This window comes from Phocoena phocoena, chromosome 19, assembly GCF_963924675.1.
Source record: "Phocoena phocoena chromosome 19, mPhoPho1.1, whole genome shotgun sequence".
NCBI lineage: Eukaryota > Metazoa > Chordata > Mammalia > Artiodactyla > Phocoenidae > Phocoena > Phocoena phocoena.
Genome location: NC_089237.1, coordinates 18848979 through 18861918, shown reverse-complemented (window position 1 = coordinate 18861918; position 12940 = coordinate 18848979). Strand labels below are relative to the sequence as shown.

The window sequence follows — 12940 nt, the reverse complement described above, 5'->3', positions numbered from 1 at the left end:
TCAACCCCAGGGCTTTCAGGGTGGGACTTTATCTTTCCATTGAAGGTCACAGATCTCTTGGTGTCTTAACCAGCAGTCACCACATTGCCTCAGCCCCTGTGACACTCCAGTTCCCTGTCCCCTTTGTGATGCTTTGAACATCATAAAAGCAGAGAAAACATCCACAGAACGCCACAGCGATAGCGATAGCAGAACTCATTATTAGGCAGTTACACTTAAGTGGTTACATAAGTCATAATACTGTGGGTGTCAATGTTCACCTTCATCATCGCTGTATATATTATTCTTACTCTCTTGGGTTCCGTTTCTAGGATTATTTGACACTCTCGTAGGTTCACAGCAATTTTATTTTTCCTTTGTCTTCGTAGGGTTACAGTAATCTTCAGAACCAAGACAGAAAAAAAATACTATCTCTGACCAGCCAAGATTAGGTTTCCACGTTCTAAACCTTCTGGACCAGGATATGGATCTGCTCGTACTTTCCAACTCAAGATCCCATTTTCTACTTAAACTTGACTTGCTACATCAATAGATTGTACTAATTCATCCCTTGGAACCTGGTGTCTCTCACCAAAATAGTGCATTCTACAATCTTGCTTAGCCAAATCCCACTGTCTCATCATTTGGACGATACGCAGTACTGACCGGGTCTGTTGCAATTATATTTAAAATGTATGTGTGCTTTGTCATATCTCATTATGATTAACAGGGAGCTCCGGAAGTTTCCCCTCTCCCCTTTAGAATATTTGGGTAATTCTTCATCTTGGAAAACTTTGGAGTTGCTCCACTGTGAGACCCCCACACATATACTTTCTGTTTATTATGTGTGACCACTAGTCTTGCTCAGTCTTTCCTGTTCTTGGTACAATTTCTACCTTTTTCCAGAACTATCTGTCTCACATTAATTTCTTGTAGTCACACTTTCCTGATTACACAGTAAAAAATGCATGAGGCTACTAATTTAATCTTAAACGTCCAGATTTATTGACACTCTATTGATTAAAGGTAACATATTTGGGTGTATTTATCTTTTTAAGAAATCATACAGCAACTTCTTTATCTTGAGGTTTTTCACACACTCAACTCATTTTAGTTAATCATAACTGGTTTTTCTTTTTTGGTGTCAAAATTGTTGCATTTTGGTCCATGGCTTCCTTATCCTTCCACCATTACCTGTCTGAAACCCTTGTTTTCTAAGCCCATCCTAAATTTTCCTTGCTCCAAGATGCAGAATCCTCCTTCAAGAAGTCTCAATTCCTTTCAGTGAGAGTCAGGGGTTGGCAGAAGTGCTGATATTAATGGGCTGCAGTCAGAAAAACATATTTCTGTTAAAGGTCATGAGTTCACAATGATTTTCCCAATTAAAATTACATTTTTTCTAATATAAAATCTTTTATCTATTTTATTTTACCTACAATATTTCTGCTTAAAGTTTTATTCCTTCACCCACAATATAATCGTACTTCCTTCTTCTTTTTATTCCTCATATTCCTTGGCAACTACCATCATGCTGTCTCTTTGTTGACAATGATGTCCACTGGGTTGGTCCCTTTGTTCTAGTTGATCAACCTGTCCTCTTTCTGTTAACAGCAGGAAACACAACCTCCCAATGCACACACGCGCACACGTGAGCATGTACATTCACTGGCCAGGGCCAGAATTCTTGTTGGAGGGAGCCTCCTGAAGCCAGCCATCCTTTTTTTTTTTTCATTATTTATTTATTTATTTATTTATGGCTGTGTTGGGTCTTCATTGCTGCATGCAGGCTTTCTCTTGTGGTGAGCAGGGGCTACTCTTTGTTGCGGAGCACAGGCTCTAGGCTCACGGGCTTCAGTAGTTGTGGCACGAGGGCTCAGTAGTTGTGGCTCGAGGGCTCTAGAGTGCAGGCTCAGTAGTTGTGGCGCATGGGCTTAGCTGCTCCGCAGCACGTGGGATCTTCCTGGGCCAGGGCTCGAACCCGTGTCCACTGCATTGGCAGGCGGATTCTTAACAACTGCGCCACCAGGGAAGTCCCAAAGTATGTACTTTTATGAGAAAATGTCTCCTGAGTTACAACACCCTTCCAATCAAAATGTCAGGGTAAAAACTGTGGTGTCCAAAGGTTTCAGGCTTTCCCTAATTTTTTTCTTTTCTGTTTAGTATATTTTTGGTACTTTTTTTTTTTTTTTTTCCTGTACGAGGGCCTCTCACTGTTGTGGCCCCTCCCGTTGCAGAGCACAGGCTCCGGACGCGCAGGCCCAGCGGCCATGGCTCACGGGCCCAGCCGCTCCGCAGCATGTGGGATCCTCCCGGACCGGGGCACGAACCCGTGTCCCCTGCATCGGCAGGCGGATTCTCAACCACTGCGCCACCAGGGAAGGCCTCGGTATATTTTTTTAATTAAGTAATGTCTCTTAATGAGTAACATTTGTTTTCAGGTAGTTAAACTTAGTCAACTGTCCCCTAAAAAGCAGAAGACCTCTCTGATATCTAACTGGAGAATCAAAAACCTATTTTTTAATTTAAAATAAGTTTAAGATCTAAGTCTACTTTTAGGTTCATTCTCCAAGAGAAACGAATGAGGAAAAGCTGAGCCGGAAGCACAACATCCAGGGCTGCCAATGGCGGGTAAGCACGGAAACAGACATGCGCAGAACTCCCCAAGTGTCCCTGCTGTCCTGGCGCCTCCCGCCCCCCAGGGGACTCCCCTAACACCGCCACAGCATTGAAGGGCCAGCAAGAGGCTCCCAGGGTCCTGCTCCAGTCCCTCCTGGATCGGCACCATCCTCCAAGCCCAGGAGTGGTCCTTCACCCCTCTCCCTCCCTCACTCCCACATCCAGTTGGTCAGGAAATCCCAACGGCTCTAACTTTCAAGTATATCCAGAACCCACCACTGCCCATCTGGATCCAAAGTGCCATCTTCTCTCACCTGGATGGCAGCATCAGCCTCCTGACAGACCCCCTGCTTCCTCCCATACCTCCTACAGTCTTTTTTCATCAGAACAACCATCGTGATCATTTTTAAATGAAAGTCAGACCCCGGCCTTTGTGCTTAAGATGCTTCAGTGGGTGGGATGTCATTCAGAGTAAGAGCTGCACTCCTCTCGGGTTGGTGGAGGGATGGAGGGACAAGGACACTTATCTCGCTCCTCTCCTTCCACCGCAGCCCCCACTCCAGCCACCGTGGCTCCTTGCGGTCCCTGCCACAGACTAGGCACACTCCAGCCTGAGGGCTTGGCACCAGCTCTCCTCTGCCCCCACGCACTGCCCTCAGATACCTGCTTGCCTGATGCCCTCATCTCTGTCAAGTCTTTGCTTGAGTCTCATCTTCTCAATGAAGCCTTCCATGACCACCCGATTTAAAAGTTCCATCCACGCTACTACTTTCCTCTCCCTGTTCCTACCCTCTGCGTTCCCAATCCTGCTTCTCTTTCCTGCTCCCTTTCTTTTGTCCTCTCTTACTGATTTACTGTTTCTGATGTGTCTGCATCACTATAAGGTAAGCTCTACTTGGGCAGAAATTGTTTTGTTCACTGATGTATTCCAAGCACCTAGAATAATGTCTGGCACATGGAGGCAGTCAATAAATATTTGTTGTAATTGGTGAGGACTCATGCCATAGCAATTGGTAAATGATTTGAATACATCACCTGAAAAGATCCTGTAAAACTATTCTATAAAAGGCAGTCAAAGTTAAAAGAAACAACAAAGTGCATCATGGGGAAACAATTGTGGTTAGCAACTATTATAAATCCAAAATGATGGTTCACAAAATTAGAGCATCCGTCCATTCCACTCCCCACTCCCCACTCCCACCCCGAATTACCCAGCTAAAGGAGGCATGGCCTTCGTAGTCTGGAAAATGCTGCTCTTTCTGCTTCTTCAGTTCTCAGAGTCATTTAAAAACTATAGTTAGCTTTATTTTCAGATCGTGACTTTCTAGAACAGTGTGCCTTTGTGATTGTTTAGATGTTTCTAATCAGCTCTTCAATGTTCGTTGCCCCGTAAAGCAGCTTTTCTTTCCCTGCAGTTCTCAGTTTCAGTTTCTTAAATCCTATGTTTTCCTCTTTGTTGAATTCTTCTCTTGTTTGGCTGGAGTTTACCCAACACATCAAATCAAATATTGTTTGTCCGGAAAGAGAGAACAGGCAATAACCTTTCTGAGTCCTTGTCTGTCTAGCAGTATCTTTGCTTTGTTCAGGTCTAGAATCTTGACAAGTTTATATTCCAGGTGATTGCTGATGGCATCAGAGGCCAGTCTGCCACCACAACTTTTCTCACACATTGCTCAAGTTCCCTCTGCATCCCCATAGCCCCTTCTCTCACTGTGGTTGTGAAATCGCATAGAAACAGTTAAAGCCAGCTCTCCGCGATAGATATATTCTACACTTGTCAGAAATAGCAAATTGAGTGTGTCCATCAGGTTATTTTATGAACTTATCAGCCTATCTTGCCATGAAAGCCTGGTGTGAAGGGTTTTATAAAAATATGTCTTATAAAGCAAATTTGCTTAGAGCAAAGGTAACTGAAATAGCCAGAAATACAAAACGTTGCTATTGCTTTCTGTCAATAATCAAGACATGACAGAATGGCCATCATCAAAAAATCTAGAAACAATAAATGCTGGAGAGGGTGTGGAGGAAGGGGAACCCTCGTGCACTGTTGGTGGGAATGTAAATTGATACAGGCACTGTGAAGAACAGTATGGAGGTTCCTTAAAAAACTACAAATAGAACTACCATATGACCCAGCAATCCCACTACTGGGCATATACCCTGAGAAAACCATAAGTCAAAAAGAGTCATGTACCAAAATGTTCATTGCAGCTCTATTTACAATAGCCCGGAGATGGAAACAACCTAAGTACCCATCATCGGATGAATGGATAAAGAAGATGTGGCACATATATACAATGGAATATTACTCAGCCATAAAAAGAAACGAAATTGAGCTATTTGTAACGAGATGGATAGACCTAGAGTCTGTCATACAGAGTGAAGTAAGTCAGAAAGAGAAAGACAAATACCGTATGCTAACACATATATGTGGAATTTAAGAAAAAAAAATGTCATGAAGAACCTAGGGGTAAGACAGGAATAAAGACACAGACCTACTAGAGAATGGACTTGAGGATATGGGGAGAGGGAAGGGTAAGCTGTGACAAAGTGAGAGAGTGGCATGGACATATATACACTACCAAATGTAAAATAGATAGCTAGTGGGAAGCAGCTGCATAGCACAGGGAGATCAGCTCGGTGCTTTGTGACCGCCTGGAGGGGTGGGTTAGGGAGGGTGGGAGGGAGGGAGATGCAACAGGGAAGAGATATGGGAACATATGTATATGTATAACTGATTCACTTTGCTATAAAGCAGAAACTAACACACCATTGTAAAGCAATTATACTCCAATAAAGATGTAAAGAAAAAATAATCAAGACATGAAAAACGTTGTAGGAAGTCAAGAAGCTGGAAAAAAAAAAAAAGAGTTAAAATGCAGAATTTCAGGAAGACTGAGAAAAACAGAGATAACCCGGAGGTAGCAGTCAAGCCTCAGCTTACAAAAAGATGAAACAAAGAAAGAAATGTTCCCTGTTGTCTTACTGCAGCCATTGATAGCATCAGTATAGAGGAATTCAGCGGGGGTTTCCAGGGGGCGCTGGAAAATGGGAATAATGAATGCTGTTTTCTGTTTTGTGTGTTTGTTACATAAATCAAGCTATTTATTATGGGCTAGCAATGTTTCAAATGGTGGAGCTTTTACTGGCCTTTGCATGTCTTCAGTCTTCTGAGGGCAGACGTTACTGTGACTGCAGAAGTGGGCTGGGAGGTGCCGGCACCACCAGCTACAATTTTCATGCAGGAACCCCAGTGCCTGATCCCCACAACTCAACTCTTCATTTTGGTTTCACCTCAGAAAGAACAAGTGTACTTGGCGTGCTGGCGGACTTCGATTTTCTTCACCATTCTCCTGAGGGAGGCATCAAAACAGGTCCCATATTTACCCATGATTCTGACCTTAGTGCATTTAGCCTTGTCGTTGCAAACTAAGGCTGAGCCCAGAAAGCGGATGCTGTTTTCTGAATTAAGTTAGGATTCAGCACTATTCAGAATCTCTGGTCTTCATGGAGGTAAGGGCATAAAATATCAAGCATCAATTTGACCAGAGAAGGGTTAAAACTCTCAAAAACACAAATGACAAATCATTTCCAGAAGGCCACACCTTGTCTCTTCATTCCCTGCTGGCCTTTCGAGAAATGTCTCACTACTCCACGTCCCCCAGGCAAGATCTTCAGTAGCCACAAGGGGCCAAGACAATGAGAAGCCCTCTTTCAGGCTGGCTGAATCAGCGGGAGCTCTTTTATCTTCTTTTTTTCTGGCGGAGGCCTGGGCAACCACAGGCTCACAGCACCCCCTGCTGTTAAATTACAGTCTTGGTGTTGGGACTGAGACCACGAGAGAATTCTGGTCTGGGGCAAGAAGCAAATGACAAGAGCAAAAGAAACTCAAAATTAGTTTTCATGCAAAACTTCAGGACGAGTTAATCTTGCTGGTAACAGGCAGCAAAGACACAACCAAGGAAAACGGGAGGACAGTGGAACTTTTCCAGCAAGACAGCTTTTCAGCCTTTTCCAAAGCTGGGGATGGAAATCCCTGACTCACCCACACCAAGGATCCAAAACAGGCCAAGTACACTTTTTCGAGCACCATTTGTAAAACACATTGAATATTGTCTTCATAGAAATAGAGCCCAGAGTAACAGAAAAGGGGAGACAGACAGGCTTCAAATTAAATGTAGGGAATTAGGGGCTTCTCTTCTGGGCCCTTTGGCTTTCAGCATGATAAGGTATGTACCTGCCCTAACAGAGCTAAAATTAGAAGCTACATGGCAACAGTGTAATGGAAGGTTTTCACTTCTCCTTATAGCTTGCTTATTTGATCCTTTTTCCTTGCCAAAAGCACCAGACAGCCTTAAGATCCTTAAATGCCCCCGTCCTGAAATCACTTATTTAACCATGAGAGAGATGCTAGTTTATAAAAGAAAAGATGTTGGTTATATATATATATATATGTATTATACAAATATAATATATATATATATTTTATATATAATTATATATAATATAAAATATTATACAATATATATATACATTATATATATGTATAATATACACACACATATATATAATTTGTGTGCTCTTTTAAAGTATATTACGAATACTTACATAACTACTTAAATATACTAGCTATGTTACTCAGAGGCCACGCAACATGGTGGTTAGGCAGATGGGCTCGGGAGCCAGATTGCTAGCTCAAAGGTGCGCCCTGTCATGAACTAGCCGTGTGACCCCAGCAATCTCCTTCTCTCTCTGCCTCAGTATCCTCATCTGTAAAATGGGGATGACAATGGACTCCATCTCATGGGGTTGTTCTGAGAATTAAATAAGTTGATATTTATAAAGTGCTTAGAACAACGCCTGGCAGAACTATATACGTTTAACACCAACCAATAATTAAGAAATACCAAACAATAATAAAATAAAAATTAGGCAGTGGCACTGAAGTCTGCTTTTCACTATTTGAAACTGCAATTAGTAGAGGGTTTTATCAAGTGTAACTTCTTTGCCTTTGTGAGGTCTTTTTCAGACTATGTTTTTGTCACCCTCTTTTTGCTGGGGTGTAACACAGGATTTACCTTCTGTTAATGGGGAGGGAGGTAGGCCTCTGGGGACCAGAAGAAATGGCCTAAAATTGGTGGGAGAGGTTCATTTGGGTGAAGAGCAACACAAGCTTCATGTCTGTCTTATTCTTTGCCTCCTTGTAACAGCCAAGTAAAAGGTGCCCAAAATATATGACTCACTCCATCAGCCTTTTTAAGACCCTGTTACCTTCTGGGGCTGAGGACAATTCACAGTCCAGAATTTCTATAAAGAAGGGACTCAGCAATGACCATCTTGTTGGAAGGGAAACCAGAAGTTGTCTTAGAATAAACGTTTTGTTTGCCTATTAAGCGCACTGCTGTATTTGAGATGGCCTGGATACTGGAGCCCAGGAGCGACTAAATTCTACCCAGTCCTCTGTTGTCTCTGCCACAATCCTCCTCTGCTCTCCTCCCCCCATTTTTCTCTCACATCACCCTGTTCTTTTCCTGTTTGACTTAACAGAATGTATAATTTTACATGTATTTGCTTCTCTCTCCCCTTTCTTCTCCAGGACCTCAAATACCATTGAAAACAGTGACCACAGCTGTTTTATCCACCAGTATGGCCCAGTTCTTAGAACAGTGTCTGACACACACTACACTCTCAATAAATACCTGTTGAATACATGAACAAATGAATTCCGTGATGGTTTATTACATACCCAAATCAGCAATAACAACAAAAACAAGTTAGGTGACATGGAAGATAGAGGAACTTTTATTTTCACAGAAGAAAAAGTTGATTCTGAAACATTTGGCTTTGAGGGTGTTTGAGGATGAACAGGGATGGTTTACAGGAGGCCTCGGCTGCAGGTGGCTTCTGCAGGGAGTTCACGGAAGGGCTCAGCAAAAGAGAGAGAAGGCTCTCATTATCAGCGCCTCTTCTGCTCTGGACACCGGCCAGTTCACCAAGACCCACTCTTGTTCCTTGACATTGAGAGTCTGGCACTCTGCCAGCAGTAGTCTTCACAGAAGGTGCAGACCTTTCTGGAAAAAGAAGAAAACTTTCCATCACTCTTTCCCAAATAGCCCTGGTTTCCCTCCATCGAAGGCACTTTAGTCATAGTTTGGATCCAATTCAGGAAAGGAATGGGAGACACAGAAGCTTTCTTCAAGAGTATTTCATTAGGGTATGTTGAGCTGTCTGTTTTCCCAGCAGGGCTCTGCAGTTTATTTAAGTTCTTATTAAGGAAAATACCTGGCATTCTAGCATAACTTGGCTGACTCTCTCGTTTCCACTCAGGACTAAAGGGTGAGGTGGAGCTACAGGACATTTAGGCACTATGCCTGCCTGAATTTAGGCTGTCTCCTGCTCTGTGTCCAGCTTTCATCTGATGTCTTTTGTCTTTCATACTAAAATCTGATCTAGCACCTACATGTGCACACATAGTTACAAAGGAGACCTTCACATTGGTGTGAGCCATAGCATTGTCCTCAGCAATTTATGGGTACTTAAGTCATAAAACTTTCTTAGCCAAGAGGGAGCCGTTTCTCACTATTTCTATGCTGTAAAAGTGGATTCTAGCAATGTTCCAGAATATGCAATCTATGTGTGTATATGTGTACCTAAAACTCTACTACATTTTGTGCTAATTAATACCTATTATTCTCTTGGTCCTCATATAATGTTACTCTAGTAAATGATCAAACTCACTCTGCTTGATTTTCTGGTGAACCTCACAAAAGATAATCCACCCCGTCCCTTGAATACAAACTGTATCTCTCCCCAGGGCATTGGATTAGGGCCCCTTTGACAGGTGTGAACGACATCACCAGTTCAAAATGTGCTGCTTTGTTTTCCCTTCCTTTACACAACTAGTTACTGTTTTCACATAATTAGCTCAAATGTTGATGCATTTTCCTAATTATTTCAGAAAATTCCTTCTTTCTTAGGACACCGTGTTCACATCCCCACTTGCGGGTGAAGAAATTGAAGGTAAGGGAGAGTCTCAGCAGGGAAACCATACACCCCGGATTTGCCCGAGACCAACCTGGTTTGTGGTTCTGATGTGTGGAGCACCCCTTTCACTCTTAGAAGTCCCCAAGTTTGGGTAATAAATCATATGGTCATTCTAAGCCTACGTGACCAGAACCCACCTGAGTGGTGGCAAGCCAGGGTGGGCCCGGCCCCAGTCCACTGCTTTTTTTTAAAAAATAAAATTATTTTATTCATTTTTGTCTGAGTTGGGTCTTCATTGCTGCGGGCAGTCTATCTCTAGTTGCAGCGAGCGGGGGCTACTGTTCGTTGCGGTGCGTTGGCTTCTCATTGCAGTGGCTTCTCTTGTTGCAGAGCACGAGCTCTAGGCAGGCAGGCTTCAGTAGATGTGGTGCACGGCTTTAGTTGCTCCGCAGCATGTGAGATCGTCTTGGACCAGGGATCGAATTCGTGTCCCCTGCATCGGCAGGTGGATTCTTAACCACTGTGCCACCAGGGAAGCCCAGTTCACTGCTATTTTTATTACACCCCGATGAAACAGAAACACAGAGGGAGAGAGGGAGATCACACACACAAGAAAATGAACTCATGGGAATTCCTTGGTGGTCCAGGGGTTAGGACTCCACGCTTCCACTGCAGGGGGCCCGGGTTTGATCCCTGGTAGGGGAACTAGGATCCCACAGGCCATGCAGCCAAAAAACAAACAAACAAACAACTCCCTCCTCAAAAAAAAAAGAATTCCCTTGGGTCTCTGTTCAAGGGAATCCTGCCTGAGTCCTTCTCTAAGTAGGAACCCTTCTGTGAACCAAATAATACTTCCCCGTCTCTCATCAACGATTCCATTTTGTACTGCCTAACTTTTACACTATGGTTTTGTTTTAAAACGCGATACTCATTTAACTGAGGAAAACAAGATGCCGAGGAGTGTACATTATGTTTCAAAAGAGGGGAGATTTATACACATCTATGAAAAAAATACTGCCAGAGGATATATAAGAAATTAGTGGCTGTCTCTGGCAAGGAAAATTGGGCAGAGGCAGGGCTGGAGAAAAAAATTTTTAAATACGTTTTTTAGGGACTTCCCTGGCGGTCCAGTGGTTAAGACTCCCTGCGTCCACTGCATGGGGCGCAGGTTTGATCCCTGGTCGGGGAACTAATATCTCGCATGCTGTGTGGTGCAGCCAAAAATTTTTTAAATACATTTTAAAATTTATTTAAATTTATTTATTTATTTAAAATAAAATAAAAATACATTTTAAAAATATCTCTTGATGCCTTTCATACCCCCTCTGCAGCCTACTGATGCAATGTCAATGCCTAAATTTTGCCTCAGAAACTCAAATTTCTCTTCCCTCTGGCCACCTACCTGCAGCCCAGCTCTCCCACTCATCCTCCTCCTGGCTCCAGCTGAAGTCTCAGACTCTGGACTTCTGTCCCTGCCAAGTAGGCTGCCTGTGGCTTTCAGTCTTACCAGACAAGCTGTTTTAGCTTCTTTCACTTTGGGAGAAAACTAACTGGACACCGTCATTCTCTCCTTAGGGGCTCTTGACACAGGAGGAAAAAATGATTCCACACCAGAGCTGTATCCACCCTGAACGCCCCTCCCGCCGCGGAGCACAGGCTCCGTAGGCGCAGGCCCAGCGTCCATGGCTCACGGGCCCAGCCGCTCCGCGGCATGTGGATCCTCCCAGACCAGGGCACGAACCTGTGTCCCCCGCATCAGCAGGCAGACTCTCAACCACTGCGCCACCAGAGAAGCCCCACCCTGAACTTCTATATCACATGCACATGTGAGCACATAACCTCATCCGGAGACCCAGGATTCAACCATAAGTTTGATTTATAGGACCAGCACAAACATCAAAGCTGACATGTCCTGTGAGGGAAAACACAGGGGCTATTTGGGAGAATTGGTCTATACTTTGAAATGGAATGGCACATCAAAAAATACTTGTTAAGGGCTTCCCTGGTGGTGCAGTGGTTGAGAGTCTGCCTGCCAAGGCAGGGGACATGGGTTCGTGCCCCGGTCCGGGAGGATCCCACATGCCGCGGAGCGGCTGGGCCCGTGAGCCATGGCCGCTGAGCCTGCGCGTCCGGAGCCTATGCTCCGCAACGGGAGAGGCCACAACAGTGAGAGGCCCGCGTACCTAAAAAAAAAAAAAAAAAAAAAAACTTGTTAAATGTGAAGCTAATCTTTTTAACTACCTTGGATGCTTATTGCCCTATGGTACTATTACTAATCATATACCCATTGGTACCTACCTTCCCTGAACCTTCTCATCTATAAAATAGTTACACTACATCAGTGGTTTCCAAATGGTGCCCTGTGGCTCCATGGGGGTACCTCAGGGCCCTCTAAGCTCCTGCAAAACTCCAAGCCTCCACTCCTTTTTCCAACCAGATCAACACAGCTTTCATCCATTTCCGAATTGGGCTGTTATATGTAAGACTCATGAAGAAAAGCTTCCTTTATTTTATTTATTTTTTTGAAAAGCTTCCTTTAAATTGAAGACAGAAGTTTGAAAGCCACTACACTAGGTAACCACTCAATTCCATCCAGCCAAATTCTATGAAGCCACGCTCCCTGACTGCCTCAGTTTCTCTAGCAGGAACGCAGCAGAAATCCCTCATGTGGGAATTTTGCCTGAATAAAGTCCTTGTGTGAACAAGGAGACAGACATCTAATCTGAAGCTATTCACCAGTAGCTGCTGGGTTCAAAAGACGCCTCCCTTGGCCTCAATCACAGCTCCAAAATAACCTGGGGAAGCATAGGAGGTGCCTGCACACACGTCCATCCACAGGGGCACTGCCCGGGGATGCAGCTCACCTGGAGGTGGCAGAAGTGCAGCCACTCCTGCTGTTACAACCAATCCTCGATTTGCAGGTAAAGAGGAACTGAACATTAGGTAATCAAAAATACCCATTCTTGGTCATCTCCAGGAATCCAGTGTTTTCTTGAGCACTTACAGTTGAATATGTTACTTCCTGACACCACAGAGACTGAGGCACCCCCATTACTGCCACATCACCAGTGAGGAAAGTGAAGTTTGAAAAGGCCAGATAACTCTCCCAAGTGAGTAAACAACAGAACCAGATTTTTTTAAGTTGTATTCTTAAATTGTGAAATATAACCTCATGGAATAAATGTAGACTACAATGCGTAATTACAGAGCAAAGCCCGATGTTTAACTGTCACCCAAGTCAAGAAACAAAACACTGCGGGCACCCCAGAAACCACTCTCCCACCCCCACCTTGGGTCACTTCTTCGTCCTGCTTCACTCCCTCCCCAGAAGTATCAATAAATGTTGTCCTTTTAAAATCAA

At 43.8% G+C, this 12940-nt stretch overlaps 1 protein-coding gene across 1 annotated transcript; it reads right to left on the bottom strand.

Moving 5' to 3' along the window:
• Nucleotides 1-5737: 5737 nt before the first annotated feature.
• LOC136139050 (large ribosomal subunit protein eL43-like) lies at nt 5738-6213 on the bottom strand. The gene is given in 2 exon segments (XM_065897972.1): nt 5738-6057; nt 6201-6213. Coding segments are annotated over 2 exon segments (333 nt in total).
• Between the last annotated feature and the right edge of the window lie 6727 nt (nt 6214-12940).